Raw genomic sequence first — 23,688 nt, 5'->3', positions numbered from 1 at the left:
CTCTATGCTGATACAGCCTCACCTTCAGCACTGCGTGCAGTTTTGAGCATCACAATATGAGAAGAAAATAAAACTATTGGGGAGCCTTCACAGAGGGTTACAGAAATGGTGAAGGGTGTAGAGAGCAAGGCATATGAGGAGCAGCTGAGGTCCCTGGATGTGTTCAGCACAGAGCAGAGGAGGCTAAGAGGAGCCCTCGTGATGACTGCAGCTCCTTGCAGTGAGAGACCAACGGAACTGCATGGTGCTCTGCCAGGGTAGGGGCAGCTGGGGGTTAGGCAAAGGTTCTGCACCAGAGGGCAGTGGTCACAGTACCAAGCTGTAGGAGACAGCTGTCCATCAATAGTCTCAGACATAGAGTTAAAATTGTGGGTGGTACTTTGTGGAGCCTAGAGTTGAACTTATTGATTCTTGTGGGTCTCTTCCAACTCGAGCAGTTCTATGATTCTATGGTGCACCATTTATTTTATTTTTATTTTTGGCTTCTATCTGAATTACTTGTCTTCCTGCTGTTGCTTTGTTTAACAGATCCTAAAAGGAGATATAGAAATGAAAAGACAAATGATGAGTAAGCTGAAGTCACTCAGCCAAGACCTCTTTGTAGCTGTGAAAAATAAAGCAGTAGCTCAGAAGCTGGAAAGCCGGCTTGAAAATTTTGCCCAGCGTTGGGATAGCCTTGTGCAGAAGTTGGAGAGCAATTCTAAGCAGGTTAGTCAAACTGTTTTGTCAGTTGACAGTCAAATCCATTCACATATTTCAAGTAGTTCTGATGCTGTTTGTTACTTTTTTTTTCCTGCATGATCAAAATTTTTAGGATAGCATGATACAACTGAGGTATAACCCCAGAATATTTGTTCTCTCTTCAATTTTTTGTCTGTCTTTACAGTGTTGATTACTTTCTCAGATTGTTAACTGTGTGTTCAGGGATGATAGAATCCAAACTGAAAGGATACCTTTAGTTGATTTTTAATCTATAATAGTTGGTCACTTTGCACTGTTTTTAAGGCTGGCTGTGGAATAACAATCTGAAATTAGCATAAAAACTGTTTGCTTTCTAAATAGAAATTATTTTTATGTTTTCAACAATGCTTTTATGATTATGGTTTTATTTTTGCTTACGTTTTTCTGATATATCTGAAGTGTGGAATAGATAAGAGGAGAGTGAGGTGGGTTAAGGACTATATGTTAATTTTGCTCTGTAGTGTAGTTCCCCTCATAGCTGAAGTTTGCAAAAATCAGTTCGGGAGAACAGAAAATTGAAACAAAAATTGGGAAAGGTTACAATTTTACTTTGTAATAGAAGTCAAAAACACTTTATTCTATAGAGCATTTGAAACAGTTGATGTAACTCGTAAATATTTTCAGTAGGAAACATGTTGCTTTCACAGGGAAGCAAATCCAGAATTACATTTTGAATTTGGGACAACTTGGGTCATGTGATTTTAAGTTAGTACATCTGCTCATAAACTTACAGATGCCTGCTACTGTGATGTCTAATAAAAGAAGCAAATACTATAGAGCAGTATTAATTACAGCCTACACGATACTTATGTTCTTAAGGTATATATGTTCTTGCATATGTAAAAAGGTGCTCAGTAGCTCTAAGAAACAACATCTACTCAAGCTTCAAAATGTATATTATTTTCATATATTTGTAAAATATTACTAGTAATAAACACTTTAACCTCTCTGATTTTAAGTCATAAATTTTCACATTTTCTTTTATCTTATAATAGTACAAATCATAACAATAGGTATAATAGGCATGTTAAACTTTCGTTAAATAAACTATATGCTAGAATTGAGTAAGCTAAAGTAAATTGCCTACTAAACTGAGAGTAGTAGAAATTGCCTAAAACAAATGCAATGAATACAATGAAAAAAAAAAAGAATCATGAAGTGGCTGCTTAATTTGTTATGTCCTGTTATGTTCAATGAGAATCGATGTTCTGGATACAGACATTTATAGGAATACATCAGCATAACAATGTCTTCATTCATATTTTCTTACTTAGTTTCTTTTTTGAAACCATATTAGTATCAGAGATTTCTTAAAATATTTGTCTTAATTGTAAGTCCAGTATATAAAGCACGTATTCATAATGTTATTTGAGCTTCCACACTTTCCATGAAAACTTTAAAGTTTAATTCGAAGGTGGCAGAAACCCTTCTTTTGTGTACCCATCTGCACTCTCTGAATATTTTGACATATTCATGTAAATAGGCTAAAAATCATATTCCAATTAATAGTCTAGATCCTCCTGAAGAGATAGTAGAGTACTATCTAGTAGATATATAATGAGGTCTGCTGGTATCTTATATCTGTAGAATTTCTAAAACCTGCAGTCACAGTGGGTTGGGAAAAAGTAAACACATTTTTTGCAAATAGTCCAAAGTATTTGAGAGTTTAGGTTGCTGATCAGTCCTAAAAGCAGGTAAGTTCCATTTTCAAAATGGAACTAAGATTACAGAAAAAAGTCTGCTTGTGAAGTGAGCAATCCTAAGGCTGTACATCTATAAATCATAGGGCAGCACAGGTGGGAGATAGTTTGGGTTTCTGAAACAGTGTAACAGTGTTATAATAACACCACACTTTTCCTCTGAGGAGAAACAACCTTGCTTGGCACAGAGCTGGTATGCCAATATGGGCATATTGCTTCAAATTCTGGAGACATTTCATATTCAGTGCTAACTAAAAGATTGCTTCCTAAAGCACTGTTACACAGTTGAGGTATGTCTTTGCATTTACCTTAACTCTATGAAATATTAATGACGTACTTGTTGGCATGAATTTCTACCTAGGCAGGGCAGATATTGTTGATGTGCTTTATTTGTAAATAATAAGCTCCATAACATGTATAAACAAGAGGAAAATGCCTATAGAAGATTTAATTATTTCAGCTAATCATGAACTGGGGTGCAGAGTTGCTGGTAACATCATTTTTTTTTCTAAAATTATTCAGAAAATACAGATTTTACTCTTTCAACCTGGGTACTACAGACTTAAAAATTATTATTATTTTGTCTCATTAGTGATTCTCATAGTACCTTCCTAACTGTATATTTTTGTCATAATTTATTTCCCCTCTCTCTTACTTATGTGTCACTAAATGATTAACTTGCTACCAAAATAAGAAATTATATGGATATCCTAGCCCTATATCAAAGCTGATTCTCCAATTTGACATAAAACAGTTATAAATCCTAAAAGAAATGTGCATAAAGTAGAATGCAAGCCTTCACACATTTAGCTAAATTCATTGCTGTGGAACTGAAGCATTCAGTCTGAACTCATGGCTGAAGCTGCTGCTGCGATGGATGGCATAGATGAGAGAGACTGGCACCCTTCAAAAGCAGTTTATTTTCATCATGAATGTGCCTGCTTTTCCTTCATCGGACATGCACTGGAAACAAGGACAAGGACAACTTGTGTAGAGTAGATGTATAACTTCTAGAAACTCTAAACTCCCCTTTAGTGAGCTCATTATGCTTCACTACATCATGCTGAAAACCTTTCCTAAGTAAAGAAAATGCCATTCTTCATCTGAGCTTCCTTACTCACATACATACATTTTATCAAAGAACTCATGACAGCTTCAAAAGCGAGTGTTAAGGAAAATTATGACTATATCAGGACTCAGGGCATTTCCAAAGGCAGCAATAAATGATGTCATTAAAGGTAGGCTGCCATATAAAAGAGAAATAAAATGTCATAAAACTACTCAACTACTATACACACATTGTATATACCTTTATCTATAGAAGATGAAAAGGACGATTGAAATTTGTCCATTCCGAAAAAAGATGACTTTTAGCATGTTTCTAAGATGAGCTTGCTGATGTGAAACTGGAGGCAAGCATTGTATTTTGGAAGCCTTTTAAAGTGCAGCCTTGTGAGTCACCTTAGCACTTTCAGTATGATTTTCTTGTGGGTTAAAGTCCCAGTCTGGTTCCTCAGACGCAGATTTGTCCATCATGAACTTAAAGAGACAAGGAAACAATACTATCATTATTTGGATTGTCCTTGAATTATACATGAAACAAAACAATTCAGTGATTAAAATTAAGAGACTTATATAAGTTTTTGCCAGGAAAGCAAACAAAAGCTACTTCCTTTTTTCTTCTTATATTTTGAAGAATATTTTGAAGAATTTTCCTTTACTCTCTAGTGTATGCACTTTTTACATATGTACCATCTTGCTGAACTTCACCTTGCAGTGTAATGTTCAGCACCTTTTAGCCTTTCCCATTCTCTGTAATTAGAATGATGATGAGCATCAAATTCACGTCTCCAATTTCATTTTTAAGTATATAGTATTTAACCTCTACTCCTATTGATTAAGCACAAAAAATACTTACTGTTTTGACACGTAAGTCATTACTCCCAACAGCATCGTGACTTGACTGCTCTGAGCATATGGTAATTACACTGCCTGCTTTTGGAGCACAGTTCCAAATCACCAGCTGGAACTGCTGCTACTGTGTAATTGGTTGGGTGCTGCAGATGATTCCTACTGTAGCCTAGCTGTGATTTATTCTGTTTTACACCTGCTTCAGTGTAGACTGCACCCTGATATTGACTGGCAAATGGAACATGGCAGGATGTGACCTCAGGTGTCAGAAACATCTTATCATGGACTTTTAGATAAAACCGAGTGCAAAAAATTCTGTTAGAAGAGGAAAAGAAGACTGAAGTCAAAACTGCATGTATGGAGCAAGTAAGGATTTGGAGTGCTCTTAGCTGCAGAGACAACCAAGGAACAGAAATTATTCTCACATTGCATAGAACCCTACATCTTAGAAATTGTGATGTGCTCTTTTTTTCTGTCCAGAAATAGATTTTTTAACATTGCAAAGAATGCTGTTTTAGGTTTTTATAAAACTACATGGAAGTGTTTCCTTATTATCGAGACTTCTGTAGCTGAAAATATCAGTCAGCACCACCTCACTGAGAGAAGAAAAAAAGACCATTAATTCATAACATTGTAATGATTAAAAAGGGGCATTTTTTTCCCACATAATTTAAGTAGTTCATATGTTAACTAAGTCCTCACAGTTCACAAGCAGCTTACTACAACTGACATAATTAATCCTGTTTTTTTTTTAAACGTCTGCTTTGGATCTTAATTTTATAGTGTTCTGTGTTGTTCAGATTCTTCTCTAAAGTTCAGACTGCTGCACTTTATAGAGAAGCACAGCACTGAGTTGACTGCTTTAAGTGAGATTGCCAAAATTACAGTGGTAATGGACTTCCCTACCCATCATTTCCACTGGCAGATAGGACAAAAATCAGCAAGAATTTCTCTTCAGCAGGCTGTGTGAAATATTCAGAAAAGCTAGCAGTATTTTTTTATTTTATTTTATTTTTTGTTAACTTTACTGGCACTGCCTGCTGAAAATAGGCTGGTGAACTTGTGATGAATTAAGGCACATTAAAACTAGCTGCCTCTGTTTATGTGGGAAGCTTGTAGTTTGGTGCTATGTAGAACAAAATATAAAATTGCTGTACAACAAATCGACAGATCAAATCATAGAATCACCAACATTGGAAAAGACCAAGATCATCCAGACAAATATGAGCAAAATATACTATTTATCTTCCCACCTCTCTTTTTCTTCTTTTTTTAAGGCTACTGGACTTTATAATAATTTTTCATTTTACCCTGCAAAGTAAATGCATTATGTTGGTGTAAACACATTATGTGAAATCTGTGTTACATATTTGAGTATCACTGTCTCTTGCTACTTCTTCCTTATAGTTTTTAATTGTGGAGTAAAACTGAAGTAAATTTACTTGACTTTTACTGCATGTTTTCTAATTTACAGTTTCATGACAGAAGGCTAAATGACTTTTTGTGCAACTAGGTTATGATGAACTATGTCCTGGTTTGAAGATTAGTATAAAGGGTAAAACTAGCAACCAGTAATTTAGTGACATGATAATGCTTTATGAGTTTTCAGGAATAAATCTTTACAATGGCAGCAGAGTAACAGAGCAGTGGCAACATTTCACTCACACATTTTCTGTTATTCAGTTCCGTCACAAAACTGACCTTTTTGTTACCATTTCTTTATTTTCTTCATTCACCATTCCATAAGAGTGAGCCATAAGTTCATTCTGTTTAGGATTCTCTCTGATTTTGATATTGACTTCTGCAGTTATCTTAATCACATAGCATGAGACAAATAAAACAGTTTGCTTTGAATTCAATATAATTTTTTTTAAGGTCATCCAATGATTAGACAGGAACAGTTTCTCATTATTTTTATATTACTACTTCAAACAATCTTTACTGAAATCTTTCAAACTATATTTGACCTCTGCTTTAATACTTTTTATAGGTTTCACAAGCTGTCACTACCACTCAGACATCACTAACACAGACAACTGTAATGGAAACTGTCACTATGGTGACCACAAGAGAACAAATCCTGGTTAAGCATGCTAAAGAGGAGCTCCCACCACCACCTCCCCACAAAAAGAGGCAACTCCTTGTGGATTCAGAAATTAGGAAAAGGTGAGAAGCGCTAAGAAATGGGGAGAGAATAGTGGTAAAGTTGGATGAGAATACAAAATTAGTCATCTGACTGCAATATTTCTATGTGGAGTTTTTTGAGATTAAAATCATCTTTCTGTACTCAAATACCAATTTTTTTTTTAATCTTTCAATACACCGGTTAAATTACAGAGATTTTTTTTGTGCTTCTATCCTATTTTGTAGTATAGAATGTTAATCATAATGACAATACTGTTGTGCTATTAATTACACTCAGTAGATATGTTTTACATATGTCATTGTGTAACTGTGATCTTGGAACTTGGAGAAAAGAAAGTTTTCAGCTTTTTAAATTCTTAAGAAGTACATTTTTAGTAGTTGGAATGAAAGAAGCTAGTGCTTTGTTGCTAAAGTTCATGTTTTATCCTTTTCAGTTTTCTAGAGGCTGGGTTAATACTTGGTGAAATATGTAATACTATGATTTTCAGTGTTTTTTCATTTTACTCATAAAAGATACAGTGGAATTTGGAATAATACTGAACACTTGTTAAGGTCACAAGAAGGACTCCTAAAGAGTAGAATCGGCTCAAGCACTGAACTTAAGAATGTGATCTCAGAAGGAAGACTTAAAATTCTAAATTTAGTGCTGGCTTTGAAAACATGTGTATGTATATATTCAGATAAATATATGAATTTGAAGATAGCAGACTTAAGGACTGAGGGGAATAGGAAACTACAGTCAATGTCTTATTTCTATAGAAAATGTCTTTTTAGTTCATTGTTTTCAATTATAGCAGCATTTTCTTGTTAAATAGTCATTAACAGTGTTGAAATAGGCAACTATGTCTATTTTAGGATTATATCCTGGAATAGTGTATAATCAATATGAAGTAATCTTTTTTGTAGTTATTTTAATTGAAGGAGTAGTTCTTTGAGGGGGAAAACAAAAACAAAAAACAGAAGCACCATTCTTTACACAGTCGTCTGAGGTGTGATTTATCTTACCCCTCTTTGCTCATTTTAAAAGTAAGGTTTCTAGCTAAACCTCATCATTTAATAAAGCCAAACATCTCGTGTACAAAGAGTGACTCACCACTTCCTTGTTAAATTGCTTTTATGAGTTTCTTTGTCTTCATTGCCTATAGAAAGTTTCTAAACTATAAAGTAAATTACAAATGTCTGAATCTGAATGAAATGAATAGTATCTTCAAAGTCTCAATTTGAAAATATTTTGAATCTGCGTTGTTTCTTGTGGGTGGAGGTGGTTTGTGGCTTTTTTTTTATGAGGGTGAATGATACTTCCATATTTTAACTTCTTTCCTCAGTACTTCTGTATCTGAGGTGTCAGCCTGTTTTGCTACATTCTAGAAAAAACTGTGCTCCAGATTTGATTTCTGCATTTTGTGTATTTAAGAAAGATTTCTCAAATACTCACTGCATCTGCATTGTGAATTTCAGGGGAGAAGAAAGGGTAGATTAGGTTCCCTTTATTATTGCATTAGTGGGCTGTGTAAGACTATGTTCAGCAGCTGTTTAGTTGAGGACAAAAATGGAGGCCAATTTTTTTATTATTATTATATTTTATTTCCCAACTGCTTTGAAAGAATTAGAAATGTGTGATTCTCATTTATACTAAAGAATTTAAGTCATTTTATTTTGTAGACCTACATAAACAGGAGTTGATTTCATATTTCCACTGTGCCAGTTCACTGTGGCCTAAATGCTTGGTAAAGAAGCTTTTGTTCTTTCTTTCCTCTTACAGCAACTTACTATTGTGAGTAATGGAAAACAGAAAAGAAGTGGGTGACTTGTTTGTTTTTTGGGGTTTTTTGTTTGTTTGTTTGTTTTCCTTCACCATAGTCTAAAGATAACTTCTACTTTTGTGCTTTAAAACTTCAGAATAATTCAGAGATATTCCTACTTTTTGAGGAATTATAGGAAATCTTTTTTGCAAAATGAATTAATTTACAGCGAAGAATGGAAATTTTTATATATATATATATACTTGGAGCTGCATAGAAGTCTTAAAAGCCTATATATAAGACGTTAGGCCTTGAGATAAATGTAACATAGATTAGGTTTTTGAGTAAAAAAAAGCAGTATATAGGAGGCAGAGTTCCCAAGGTGTTATTTTCACTTATGTGGCACTGGAAAAAAAAAAAGTCAGTTCTGCAGCATAGAAAAATATGAAAATTATTCCCTTTAGAGTAGGTTTTTAAATAGAAAACCGGATACAGCATTTAATTTATGCATATTTATAACAGTATACTCTTGGATAATACCCAAGATTTCTTTCTTTGCTAGTTAATAAGTAACTTTGTACATGCATCCTAATGTTTCCAACTAAAGGCTGTCATAACATTATTATGAAATAATGTTATTGTTCAGATTTGAAAGGGACCATGCCCTTTGAAGAGAAGGGTCTGTTAAGACAGGATAGTTGCTCCATCTAGTGTTTTACATTTAGTAAATGTTAACAAAACTGTAAATCTGTTGAAAAAAAAGTGACCTTCATTTCATTTAAAATATTGAATTTGAGGTTGTAATGCTGCATTACTTAGAAAAGTTTCAGGGTTTTTTCATATAAAAATATTGAAGGGAAAGGTATGATGATGTATTCTAAGAATTTTTGTCAGCTTTTCTTTCAAGTAGCCCACTGCAGAACAAAATTATGTTAGTCTGAACTGCATGATAATTGCTAAGCATATTTACAGCAGTTCTGTTGGGATGTTTGGCACTTGTCCTCTTATAGAAATGCAACTTTTTCTCTTTCTCATTCATCTGTCTTTAGCAAATCTAGAAAGAGGAGAGCAATTTTTCTTCAGTTTTCTGGGTAGTCCTTGGTCTCAGCATTATGTCTGTGTAGCCAGTAGCAGTGGGGGAAAAAAAAAAAAAAAAAGGTGCCTGAGACAATTTTCTGTTGTTTACAGAACAAATAATCTGTGAATGTCTTAATCTAGAATAAAGAATAATTATGTGAATGTCCGTATTTTAAAACTTCGTCTGCTATTTTTTAACTCATCGTGTTTGTACGGCAAGAATGGTGTAAATTACTAAAAAACTGAATATATTATTCTTCACATTTACTGTCTGATACTGCCTTTTGTACTATGGCAGTATTACCTGTTGGCATTCAATGGGAGGCATGACTGAATTTAAAAATGCTTTACATTTCTAGTCACGTGGGCTGTTTGCTGAAGGCAAATGGTGTTAATGAACGAATTCTATGGCAGCCTCTAGACTTTCATTCTCCTCAGCTCTTTTCTCTCACATGAGAAATTTAGTTCATCTAATCTGTCTGAATTTAATCAAAGCATTCCATGACTCTATTAAGGAATAACTTCTAAGGCTGGAGAAGGTATGGTTTATTACTATAAGAAAGGTAACATAAAAAAGTGGCTAAAGAAGGAGTACTATGAGATTTACAAGACTGATCTAATATTTTCTTTGATGCCTTGGTATGCATTATAGAAATGTGCAGATAATAGTGTTGATGAAGCTAAACTGAAATAGTATCACAGGTGTAGAGGAGGTCCAGAAGGCCATTCAGAAATGAAAGAAAATTCTTTGAAGACTGAACCAAAATATGGGAGAGAAAAAAAAAAAGTAAATTGGGATAAATAAGTATTGGATTCGTAGGTAAGAACTAAGACTGCTTGATCAACATCCAAGCTAGCTCATCAGCTGCAAGTGTAAAGGGTGAAGAAAGCAGTTTAATTATGCCAGTAGGTATGACATTTTGCAGAGTTGTTCTCTGACATGTTCAGGCAACAAACAGTGAATAACACTGATGATGAGTGGGGTATTTCAATCCAGCTATGGAAATGCAGTTAGTTATGTGTTACTTCAGAAATAATTGTAGCATTCCCTCCCAGCTCAATATAAAAGCAAATATTCTTGTATCTACATAATGCTGACATGCTTAATATGGTTTTGTTTGGATGAAAAGGGTTGGACTTGATGATCTCTTTAGGTCCTTTCCAGTCCACGTAATTATGTGGTACTGTAGCAAAGAAGATTTTTGAGAAAGTTTCTATCTGTTGAAAGAGTGAAATTCTGAAAGCATGTTTTAGTCAAAGTAGCAGTAAGATAAAATTCTGTTAATTTAGACAATAGTTATATAATTTCATGACTACTTATGTGAATCTATACAACATTCAAGTTATAAGCATAAGTATGTGGCAGGTTGGTACATGCATCTTACTCCATAGTCATCATCTTCCTGTGGTGGTTTGTATAAAACAGGTGAAAAATATGAGTTTAAAATATACCACTGTAACTAAAATATATACCACCAAAATATACCATTATTTTGCTAGATGATCACAGAATAGAACAGCCCAGGTTGAAATGAGCTTGAAAACATCATGTCCAACCTTTTTGGGGAAAAGAGCCTACATGAGTTTATCTTGCATCCTATTTGGTCACATCTTGAAAATCTCCAGGAATGGTGAAAGCAGAAGTCTAGAGGATGAGCTTCCTTAGCACAAATTTTCCTTACCCACCCCAAAATGCAGCAGATAAATAATGCAATAAAATGAGAAGTTACTACAATCAAAAAGTGAGGTTTTAAGCTTCTTTAGCATAAAAAAAAAACATAAATTTAATTTAAATTTAAAACATAAATTTCTTATTTACTAGCTATGGTGTAAAATAGATAAAATCTTGTGGCCTCTTCTTGTGGGACACAGCCCATCCATATTCCAGTGCCCTTTGCTTCTGTGTATTAGGTCACAACTTCTCAGAAGGAAGGGCTAAATGCTCGCTTTTTCCCAAAAGCAGCCTGTAATACTCTACTCCCAGAAATGGTGTGAAGGATATAGTACCATTGTATATATCTGTGAATAAGAAGCTAAGAAGAGGACATAATTTCAAAGTGAGCCTGGCTTTTTCTGAGAGAAGTCGCTCAATCCCAACAAAATGTTGAGGGGAGAGGCATCCTTCTTGGTCTCAGGCTGCTCAGGAAGGGAGCTGCCCTCTACTCAGGCTGCTTCCAGAGCATCCTGCATGATATTCCTGCTGAATATTTGGCTAGAACTCCATATACAATTAAAATGTAAGTTGTGAAATGCCTTAAAGATGCGGATTATTCTGTATTAGAAGGGAGATACAGAAGAAGGAGCAATTTTTGAACAAATCTTTTGTACTTGTGACCTATGCAAGAGAGTTGTGAATGGAAATCTGTAGTGGGCCTGTGGTTTAATATGATTAAGAAAATGAGTTGTTGTAACAGATGTGTGGGGCTATGAGAGTGCCATGAGGGCAGTATAAGATAGTATCTCTGCTGTGGAATAGCAGAAAGAGAGACTAATTGGAAAACTAAAGCATGAGCACTCCATAAAGAATTTGGAGGCACTAGATCCTCTCCTCTTCTATGGGTTAAAATTTTAGCTGGGCAGAGCTGGGCAGCATGGTTACATATACTCTATACAAAAGTAATTATCTGGAGTGATTGTGTCAAGTGCTGTGATTTTATTTTCTTCCATGGATTTATTTTAATAAATCCTATATGCACTCAACTTCATTAGGTCAGAAATGCGGTTTTTCATTACATTTTTTTTAAGTTCAAAAAATATCATTGTATTTATGAGATTTAAAGACCTTATTGATCAAATATATCAATCTAGAGTTACTGAAACTGAAACTACTCAGAAATGAAATGTCTACTCATCATAGCACAATGATTAAATGCCATATTCTACCAGTATTTCCTGTTTTTGAAAAAGCTGAATATGAGATTTTTTTCTAAGGTTATTGAAATGTGTAATATGCCCTTAAACTATGTTAAGGATATATATGTGCTGCTGCAAAAGCTGCCTTGATTTAATTTTCATCTCTTGTAAACCCAACCCTTCTTTGATTTTTTTATTATTTTTTTTTTAGGGTGGTGGGGCGCAAATACTTTGTTTGTGTTGTTATATTTACTTAAACAGAATAAACTACAACCAACAGAGCAATCAGTCATGTGAGATCAGTTCTGGCCAGATGCTATGTGTGGCAGCTAATACTTACCAACACCTGATGAATCTTGGTCATGTAATGTTTTCCTGATTACTTTGTTGTTCTATGGGAATACTCCAAAATTTTCAATTGTTCTTCTAGATTGCACTTTCAGGGGTGGATGTTGCAGAGGAAGAGGCTTAGTCCTCTTTTTAAATAAAGGAAGAAATGATCTCTGGTAAACAGTTTGCTCTGTCACTTTCCGTACTATAGTAAGCTAACAGCAGATTATTCTTTAGCAAATATCAGACTATTTATAACAAGTTTTTTAACAAGTTTATGAACAAAAGAAATAAGACAGTTTTACCTGTGGTCCAGAGCTTAGTACTGAGAAACTGATAAACTTGTCTTTATTTTTATCCTGTATCTGATGTTCTATGTTCTCCAGTTTACAGTTTCTTCATACCTGTGCTATAGAACAGCCTAATTACCTAATTACCACCACTGCTCCAGATAGGCTGCTGGAGATCTGTCCTCATCTATAGATATTAGTATGGTGAAAGAAGTGGCCATTTTTCCTTTGCCTATATAGTTGTTAGCTGAGAGGAGAACAAGAAATAGAGTTCATTTGGCAGCAGAGTGACAACTCTTCTGCTAACATGGGCTGACAATTCTTGAGGAGTGGTTTGTACACTGCTGACTGAATTTCAGAAAACCCGAGGAGAGAGTTGCAGTCCCATCTAGCTGAATACCTGCAAGTCACATTCAGTCTTGATCCTTAGAGCAGATAAGCTCTAAGAGGCAAGTCCTGAATCAGATCATTGCATGAAACATAGGATTGTACAGTATTAGTAGTATACCTTTTTTGAGAAGGCATACATTTTATTTTGAGGCTTCTCTGTATCTCAGCAATCCTCAAGTGAGGTTACACCATTTGGGCAGCTGTTATAATTAAAGTGACCTGATAGAGCCCTTCTAAGGGGCTTCACCAACTCCACTTTGTTCAGGCTTGTATCCTTCGCGCAACTGATCGATGGGCAGAGATGTTGGCAATCTTCATTAGATACTGAACATAAGTAATTTATATCCAAAAGCATATTAGGAGCAGCTATGGAATAGTTTTTATCTCTTAATACAAACAATTAGCTTTATAATTGGTCATTCTCCATTTTAAGATGTGTTGAACATTCTTAAATCACAGTTAGAGAACCTTGCTTTTGTATTCTTCTGCAGTCATCAGTGCAGTTAGACATGCAGTTAGTCCTTGCAGTTTCTTGAATAAACAGTATTCCAGTTTTATGTGGAAATACTGGCTTTCATAGCTTTGTTGTCCTAGTTCTAGAATTTCATGGCAGTGTTTATTAAATATAGTTATTATATGCTGAACAAATGATGCAACTTATTTCAGGAATAACGATTTTATGTTGCATAGGCTTGTCGGCACGAATCTCTTCACTGGCAGTTCAAATTTAAATTAGAGGATTAGAACCTGATACCAGTACAGAGATTCTCTAAACCACCAGGGAGATTTTCTGTTGTATTCTGCCCCTGAATATATAGTTCTCTATGAAATGAAGATTTCTGCCCCTTCTATTGCCTCGCCATCATCCTTGAATGGGTGTGCAAATAGAATTATTAGTAATTGTTTTACAAACATTTTTCCTAAGAGGTTTTAATTTCACTATAAGCCATGAGGCTGGATTAGGAAAGTGTGTGATTCTTTCTACTGCTTTGGTTATGTATTACTCAGTCATTCCCACCTTATTGTTAAATAGTAACAAAGATCACAGTGGAGAAGGAAAAAATAAAAGAGGGAAGGAAATATATTTGGATATTTGTGCAATAAGGAAATGCAATCAAGCTTATGGTTTAATTCAACTCAGAAAAAAAAGTCTCAAGAATTTTGTTTTAAAAACTAGGTTAGATACTGAATCAGCTTGTGTTTTTTTTCTGTATTTCTGCAGTTGAGATCGTTGCATACGGTAACCTTCATTTTGAACTACCTCCTTCTATGTAGGAAACAAAGTCATTTTTAAAGGAGTTTCTGAAAGAATCCAGATTCCAATTAATAGAGCTTCATGGGAAAAAGTAGTTAAAAAGTATATGCAGAATTAGAAATCTTAATTTTCATTTTCTTAAATTCAAACTGTAGGAAAATTATAGTCTCCTGTTGATTAGTAATTATATTCTGCAACAAATCTGAGTCAGTCAGATGAGGGTTCAGTCTAATGGTCAGTTTTCCTGCTTTTTTTCCTTCATAAGGCAGTCAGCACAAACTAAGACAGAGGTCTGTTCTGTATAAAGGCTGCATTTTTTGAGCCAGATATGCCTCACATCCTTAGCTGATCCAACAGTGCTTGTGGATACACTTTATTCAACTGTGAGAGCCGCTTCTTTCATGGCTTCCAAAAACATCAGCTTCTAAAATTGAAATGCTTACTGAGAAAACTGTTGCATCTGTTCAGCTGTCAAATCAGTATCTTAAAAATGAAGAAGTATGTTTTCAAATTTTAGAGTGATGAATAGTTTTATGAAGTGTCAAATCAGATATAGTGGGTTTAAAAATGTCTTCTTCCAAGAGGAATTGATGCTTATGTATTTATTTAAGCAACTGGTTAACCATTTGTCCAGTTAATGCTATTGTCAGAAATGTTGTTGAATTGAAATGTCTTATTGCTCTTCTCTGCATCTTAGGTTTGACTCGGATACAACAGAACTCCATAGCTGGATGACACGCTCAGAAGCAGTACTTCAGAGTCCTGAATTTGCAATATTTCGAAAAGAAGGAAACATCTCAGATCTCAGAGAAAGAGTCAATGTAGGAGAAAGTATTAATATATATGTTTGTTAGCTTGTATTCGCTTGTCAAAGCGCTTTCAAAGTCCAAGTTTAAAAGATTGGAAATCTAAACTGACAAGCATCAACTGATCATATACCTGAGAAATTTAGAAGCATTCAGTATTTTTGTGCATTTCAGATTTCGGCACCAAAATTGATACACAGGGTGTCTAAATAAATATATCGTATTTAATTTAAGGCATTATAGATTCACCAAAGTCTTCAATAAAATGCATTCAATGGCTGTAATTTAATTTTTAAATATACACTATATTTCTATACTAGTGCCTTAATATGACATTATACATGCAAAAATTGTAGAATGTGCAAAATGTCATCTTTTACTGTATGTTAAAGAAAATCTGTATCTAATTCTTATTGTGCTATAAAACGTATCTGAAAATAGCCAGTTTCCACAAAAAATATTTTAATCTGTTCTTGTACCATGACTGAACCAGACATGGTTCTTTTTTTTATTTTTATTTTTATTTTTTCAGAATGAATCTGCTCTACTTAAAGTCTAACTATGTTTCAGTATGTTTTCTGCACTCTGAATTTAGTCTTTGAAAACTAAATGAGTAAAAATTTTTATTGGTATTTAATTTTTGTATCTAGTTGCAAGGAAGCTTACCTTTTCTGAATAAGAGAAAGGCAAATTATTTTTTTGTAATAAGCTATTATGCTTATAGTAGGATATAGCTTATCATGGGACTTCATTGAAAAATAAAGTGATACATACTGCTAAAATACAGATAGAACAAATTTACGGTGCTGAAGTTAATTTTTGCTGCTGTTTTTTCTCGCTGTTTGCTTGTCCATCATAAATTAGCAACAACAGGATTGAGGAATTCTGAATTCTGTGACAGCAAATATATATTTTGATATTTCTTGTTAAATCGTAGTTTTGCTACAGTAATCTGGATCTGTTACTGTTACCATAATGTTACTACTTAAGTATTAATGGATACTTATTGGGTAATTATCCATTAAAGTGTAATATATTTAATTTAGTTTATGACAACATTTCACGATATGTAAATATAGATAACTATATGGAGAAATACATAAACTGGATCAAACACACAGAGGAAATGATAGGTTAAAATGCTTCCATACTGGGGTAATGAGTATTGTCTCAGACATAGATAGATATGCAGGTAATATGGTCAGCGGTTCCATCTTTGTGGTAGATGTGAAAAAAGGGAAAAGAAAAGAAAATGCTCCTGTCTCCCCTTCATATATTCCCATTTTGCAGAACACAATTTCAAGGATGGCAAATCAGCTCCTGTTTTGACCTTCATATTTTGCTGGATACCTGCACTGTCAGGTTTCCCTAATCAGTAAGACACTCCATCTCATGTTGTCTGTTTTTAAGACTTTTTAAAACCATTAAAGAACTCAGGAGCTACGGTTCACCTTCCTCCTTCTTTCCTTTCTTTGCTCCCGAGGAGGTGGTGATCTGTGTCACTGCAAGTAAGGGACAGAGGTAGGTGAACTACAGATCCTCCTCTGGTCCCAACTGTTTCCCAGCAGCTGTTACCTTGCCTTTGTTGATGCTGAGGAAAAAAACTGGGAATGGGAAGCCATTGTTAAGTGCATTTGTGAAGTGTTCCTTTAGGTCAGTGAAAACGTACGTAATACTGGAGGAAGACTGAGAGGATAGGATGGTATGGAATCTGATCTATGCATTGATGTTGGAAGGTCTGAAATCAGGACAATGGAGATAGCAGAATTTCAGATGTTTCTTTGACTTCCTTAGAAACCAAATGATTTGATTTGCTAAGAAACCAATTTCCAAATTCTTTAATGAAAAGCACTGCAGAAAATAAATCTGCTTTGTATCAAAAGTAGTCTGAGGCAAACCAGTAACTCTAAATATTTTTTTAAGACCAAGATTGGCTTTTATTTCTTTTAAAAATAACATTTCATTGAAAAGAACAGTGCACATGTAGAAGCTTCTAGCTACTTTAAAGTGCAGAATATTAATTTGATAGAACTCTTTCTAAGATTGCAGTCAACAATCTCTGGTTTCTCTGTTTTGCAGTTCACAGTGGCATTTTTAATTAATTAAAAATATATGTTGCTTTTTAAAAGGAAAAAAGAAAAAAGTGGAGGACGGTTTAAATGCTGAGTTTTAAGAATTGGGCTGGCTTGGTCTTCTGCTGTTCAACTAGTAGCAGGAAGTACTGTCCAGTTCACCGATTTGCACAGTGTTGTTGTTGCTTGTGTTTTCCTTAAGCTTATTTCTCTCAAATGAGGTTTTAATCAGTGAAAAATAAGGTAGTACATTTTATCAGACTATAATCCCTAGTAAAGTTGCAGAGGGCATATAATGAAAGATGTCAAAAGTGAAAGCATCATTGATAATTGTGAAAGACTGCACAGTACTGACCTACGTAGTCATACTCCAACATACATATACCATATACTCATTCATGAAAGTATCATCTTGTACTTAGTGGCTTTCTAAATGAAAGTTTCCTCCCTATGTGTCAGTGTAGATTATGAGGCGCAGAATACGCATGATGACTAATGTCTGCCTTACCATTTTTTGCCTACTGTGATAACCACTGAGACCCATAGCCTTTTCCTAATGATGCTCCTTTCTACTTTTCTTCTTAGGATAGTTGGATGTGATGGTGTTTTTGTTTGCTGTTGTTGTCAAAGCATCTTGTTTCTATTCGTTATTTTTCTCAGTGGGGTCATTTCTTTATGATATAAGGGAAGTGCATCTGTAGGTGAAGGGACTCAGACTTCAGAAAGGACAGCCACAAGGGAAGCTCTTTTGCCATCATTGATCATTCAGTGATTCCAAAACTTGCTCCCATCCCAGGTCAGAGAAGTCCTGGGCGAGGTGGAGCCAAAAGCAGATTGTATGAAACACATTATGTTTGCAAAGACAACAGCTGTTCAGATACTGGCAGGAAATTAGCCTTTGGTAGATATGCTACATAAATTGAATATATTAGAGATGCAGAGAAAGCCAGTCCTTTGTATCGAGAGAAGCAAAATATATTTCTAGTCCTCCTTAGCTATAAGAGAAATGTACTTGCCTTAACTGACCAGAGAGACTGAACATCATAATTATGGAGATGTTCACTGAGGGACAGCAATACTAATAAAGAATGAAGGCATCTATGCATAAATGACAGAAAATATCTTTATGCTGCATCATATCCTTAACGTTTTCCAGTTAATATGCACATTTTGCTGAAAACAGGGCTAGCAATGATTCAGGCTTTTCTGTTTGCTTCTCTTAAGCTCCAGTGAGCCTTCATTATTCTGAGAATGTGAAGGTTCAGGTACAAAAAGTTAGAAGTTACTTGGTAGAAAAATCTGGCTAATTAGGTAGTAAAACTTGAGATTGCACATCATAAAATTAAAAATAAAACTCACTGCAAGGAATTTTACTTAGCCAAAAGGCATCTAGAAATTCAAGATCAAAGGTGAACGAAGATAAGAAACTGATGTAAGGGAAGATGTTAGACAATTAAATTTGCTCCCTTAGCATTCTTAAATACCCAGTTCCCACTTGTTCATTTTCATTTAGAAATCTTCCTCAGACATACTCTGTTGGACATGGATGTTTGAAAGCTCAATCACTGTAAAATTCAGTGATAATTATATTGCAAACTTCTGCCCACAGGTGTAGTTGACAAGAACCACACTAGATCAGGCATTACTGCGGTATGCATCCATTCGCAGACTTCTTAAAATAGGGTTTTGATTTTATATGAATAACATAAGTTTCTGAAATTTTAGTGTCTTTAATGTTATGAAGTCATTAATTGACAAATAAAATATTAGGTTCAAATAAAATACTGATAATATTGTGAAAATAGCCTCTTCACCTGGTATTAAGCTAAAGGTGCCTTTAATGTTACTCCATCAATTAGAACTAAGCCATTATACATCTGTTTTGCCAGTTACAAAGTATTTCTCAAAGATAATTAATCCCATATTAGATGAAAGTTTTTTTTTTAAAGAAAAGAAATAAGAATAATATTAAAGAAATTACTGTTTAGGAAATATTTTGAAATTTTTTTGCAGCTAACAAAAATTTTTATCAGAAAAAGTGTTGATAACAATGAATGTGAAAGTTTCTGATTTTCAAAAACCTCTTCAATCATATCCCAGTGTACTTTTATCGTTAATTAAACTTAATTTAGTATATTGTCCTTTTTGGTACGGGAAACAATAACCAAACATCTGAAAGGATAAATGAGATTTGTGTATGGAACTACTACTACGTTTGTTTCTTAGCACTCCATATTTGTTTACAAAAATTATTAGTAAAAATTATTATCCATTGGCTAAGTCTGCTTTCTCCACAGATCAGGCAAATTTTTCCATACTTTCCTTGTATGAGGACCAAGAGGACAGCCATCTCTCCTTTGGCATTGTATTGTCTGTGTGTAAACATTTGTATTTCTATATCCACTGTTAGATCCTCACCATTATGTTACAAATGTATGACAAAAAAAGAGTGGAGAAAAGTATTGAAAGTTTCATGTTTATTTTTAAGTGCTTCACATAAAGTGCTTTTGTTTTCTGTCAGGATCTAGAAACACTGATCTAGAGAAGCAGGCATGTATCCAACTTCTTCCAGACGTGTTGTCTGCTACCAGGCACTGAAGAATTATCTGCCACAATCTTCAGTGTCATAATTTTTTTCATATTTCTTAAAGCTATTTTTAGTACATTTCAGGTTCTGAATCATTGATTTGTGTTCGCTACACTTACACTTGTGATAATTTCACATCTGGCATTGCAAACAGACCAAGATTGTTTTAAGTATTTTTCAGTGAAAATTCATTTTTTTATGATTTTTCTGAGTTCTGTGCAGTTAAACTTATGTTCATTTTCCCTGGCACTGTAGACAGAGTAGTATTAATTAAGATTCTGCAGTCTTGAAACACTGCAGGAAATTAAGAAAATAGGTTTTTTGTGTTTTTTTATTTATTTTTAAAATATTTATACTGTACAGTAGGAGACTTTGTTGACCTACAGAAACTACAAATAATACTGTCATCTTGAGTTTATTGGGATGAAACTTTATGAAATTTCAAGGATAATTTATGATTACATTATCATTATTGTATGTTAAAGGTACATTTTAAAAAGCCAGACTGAGAAGCCACAGCCAGGATTTGTGTTAGTTTCCTGTATGACACCCTAGGATTTTTGTGTCATTTCCTTTTGTATGTATATATGTGCTGTGATGAATTGAGGAACTCTGAATAAGAGAGTGTTTTAGGTAGAATCTCTGGGCGGTATGTATAATGTGTTTTATTTTTGGTTTCAAAATTATTTATTTTTGTTTATAGTCCTAGGCTTCTAAGTAAATGAGGAAAGTTTAGCTTCTAGTTTAGAGCATCAAAATTACAGCTAACTGGGTGACTAATTAGTATAAAGTCAACAATGTAATGTTATTAATTATTAGGTATAATAGAGGAGGTCTAATTGTTTTATTTCCGTCTGTATTGTTCCCTAAACATGGGTGATAACTTTTTAAATAATGAAAGGCCACTGAGAGTATTAGGTACACCATGTAATGAAAACCCTATGTGGATTCTGCAATTTGTTCTTAACTCTAACCTATTGGGTCGTGTATGGATGTCTACTGTATATGTTAGATACCTTCTTTAATGTGCATTCTACTTTTTTGTTGTTGTTGACTAAGGATTAAAATAAGCAATCAAATAGTATATAGGTTTGGTATGACACGAGACCCTGTGTTTTGGTTGGCATGACCTCAATTCTTATTAATATAAACAGGAGTCACATGAAAAAAAGAATATATCTTCTACTCCTCCACAAGGAATTTATGTTGAACATATGTTTTCCTTCTGAAATATTGGGCTTTGAATAGCTCTTAATTTGTCTGTCTTGTAAAATACTGATGTGTATCATTTGTCAACTCTGTTGTGTGTTCTGATTCTCAAGTCATGTATTTGACTTTATGACTAACTTGGTATGTGATACTTTGTGCTTTCATTGCTAATAAGGAGGTGGAAGGGCAGTGTGGCAGGTTTAGCTGTCTCAAGAAGTCAGGACATCCCTGAGATTATTTACTCTCTTTTTCCTCTTTTGAAATATTCACCTTTCCTGTTGTGCTGCAGGCCATCCAGCGAGAAAAGCCTGAGAAGTACAGAAAGCTGCAAGATGCCAGCAGATCAGCTGAGGCCCTGGTGGAACAGATGGTGAATGGTAATTACAAGGGAGTTGATTTAGATAGTCTTCTCAGGGATTTCATAAATGCACAGGTTTATATTTATCACAAGAATTATATTAGAAAATGATGTATAAATGGAACTGTAAAGTAAATTTCACTATATTTATTTTATTATTTTTGGATATTAAACCCGTTAATTAGTAAAGAGAACTTCAGTATCATGAAAATAAGTGTTTATACAATGTGCTCATGATAATGAACTGTGTATTTACAACCTGATTTGTGTAGAGAATAAAACTGAAATCTTATTTTCTGAGTATACTAGGCTTTTGAAGGTACATAATTCATCCAAGTTAGAAAACTGAACAGTTTGAAAAAGTGTTTTCTAACTTTCTTATAATATATTTTGTATATTATATATATGTTGCTCTAATGTTCTCTATTATATAAAGTATAAAATTTTATTGGGTATTGGAGGATATTATTTGCATTCAGCTTTTCAAGATAATAAACATGAAGGCTTATGCATCTCTTTTTTTCAAAAAGTTGCAATTTTTAAAATTTTATTTTTATTATTAAATTTTCCAAAAAACATACATTATTGTGTTCAGCCAATTTTTTTGAACTTTTTAGAGGAAGAAGAAAACCCAACAGTAAGACAGATGGAAGTAAAACTGTATGTCATGTCACTATCTTTGATGTTAAAAAATGTCTAACTTAGTAGTAAACTATTAACCATGGACCACAATCTGTCATACTGACAGACTCACAAAAAAAAAAAAAAAAAAGATGTGATGTTGAATGCACTGAACTTCAGAACGCATGTTTTAGGTTAAATTGTTATAACAAAAAATCAAGAATATAACTGTTATTAATGAAATGTTAATTTGCACAAATGTGATGGAATTTTAGGATTATCTCGCTTAAGTATGAAACTTTAAGTATGAAGGTGGCACTTTAATTGTAGCCACCCTTGTGTTCTAATCGTATTTAATTACAGTAGCAATTTTAAAAGGGGTTATTTCCCAGGCTCAGAGAATAGACAGAAGGGAGTCTAATAAAATTTGCAAACTTTTGGAAATCATTGGATTATTTTCCATGAAGAAAAGGAAATGAAAATAAAATAAAATAAAATAAAATAAATAAAATAAAATAAAATAAAGCTCTATACATTTTTATTTTATATAATATTTATTTTATATTTATTTATTTATTTATTTATTTATTTATTTTAATTTTATTTTTTGACATGCTTTTCTGCCACTGAGGTTTGCTATACAGGAGTTCTAAGGCAATTTGTGTGCTGACACATCAAGGTTGTTATGTTGGACCTCATCCATTTAGGGCCCAGTTTACAGTGTCCCATTTTTACTATGGCCAGTTGCAGACTTGCACATAAGAAATATCCATCTTCAGCTTAATTAGATTAGCTTTCTTAAATATTCTCATGTCCTGAAGGTTCTCTGTTTTTATCCTTCAGTTCATGTATTTGTGGTTGTTCATAGTTGGTAGGAGTTGTGATTTCAACTTTGGTTAAATGTGCTTTGTTATCTACTGTATCCCAAATATCATCTTTATACTAAGTACGTCTTGTATTTGGAGTGTAAGTACAGAGTAGGCTAATTGAGCCAGCATTACTTTATCTGTTTCCTGTCAATTGCTCTGAATTCTGCTATACATGCAGCATGTGATGCCAAACATCATGGGAGCCTTAGCAGCAAGAATTTTCTAGCAAGGATGATGGATTAAATGCATGTAAGAATAAAGATTCTTTTAGTGGTGATTTTAGAGAGTAAACTATTTCATCAAAAAGAGTTTCTGTGTCCTCAGTTGTTTATGGCAATTTGAGGAACAGTGTATTAAATGGTTAAATAATGCAATGATTACCACTGAGAGAGAGTGCTAGAGAGTTGGAATTAAATTATCATCTTTACAAAGGTGAGATCATATTAACAAATAATTTAGCAAATTAAATATTTTGCTAGGTTTTCAAAATTATGCTTTGAGCATAGAGGAAGGCAACCACAGTGTTCAACCTCAGTATTTCTATGAACAAAAAATAAACACCTTATGTCTTGAACTGCAATAAACTTATGCATCTTTATATTTTCCACAATAATTCAACTAAGTTTCCTTAGTCACTGCATGGTGTCTTAAAATTCGTTTGGGACATATGGTCTTAATTTCTTTGTTATTAATTTTGTCTATTTCTGGGTTCAGTAAGAGGAAAAGAGGAAT

The 23,688-nt window shown here is 33.9% G+C and overlaps 1 protein-coding gene across 10 annotated transcripts in view; it reads left to right on the top strand.

The window, feature by feature from the left end:
- Positions 1-23,688, top strand: part of DMD (dystrophin) — a 961,436-nt gene that overhangs the window by 300,237 nt on the left and 637,511 nt on the right. For all 10 annotated transcript variants that reach the window (XM_065741536.1, XM_065741534.1, XM_065741531.1 and 7 more), the window contains exons 16-19: positions 529-708; positions 6,343-6,518; positions 15,132-15,255; positions 21,398-21,485. In XM_065741536.1, coding sequence (XP_065597608.1) covers positions 529-708; positions 6,343-6,518; positions 15,132-15,255; positions 21,398-21,485 — 568 coding nt within the window. The remainder of the gene's footprint in view (positions 1-528; positions 709-6,342; positions 6,519-15,131; positions 15,256-21,397; positions 21,486-23,688) is intronic.

The sequence above is a fragment of the Cyrtonyx montezumae genome, unplaced genomic scaffold, assembly GCF_038088225.1.
Source record: "Cyrtonyx montezumae isolate F1298 unplaced genomic scaffold, pur_monq_1.0 scaffold_3, whole genome shotgun sequence".
Taxonomy (NCBI): Eukaryota; Metazoa; Chordata; class Aves; order Galliformes; family Odontophoridae; genus Cyrtonyx; species Cyrtonyx montezumae.
The sequence above is the reverse complement of the archived record's forward strand: the minus strand, read 5'-3'. Positions and strand labels throughout refer to the sequence as shown.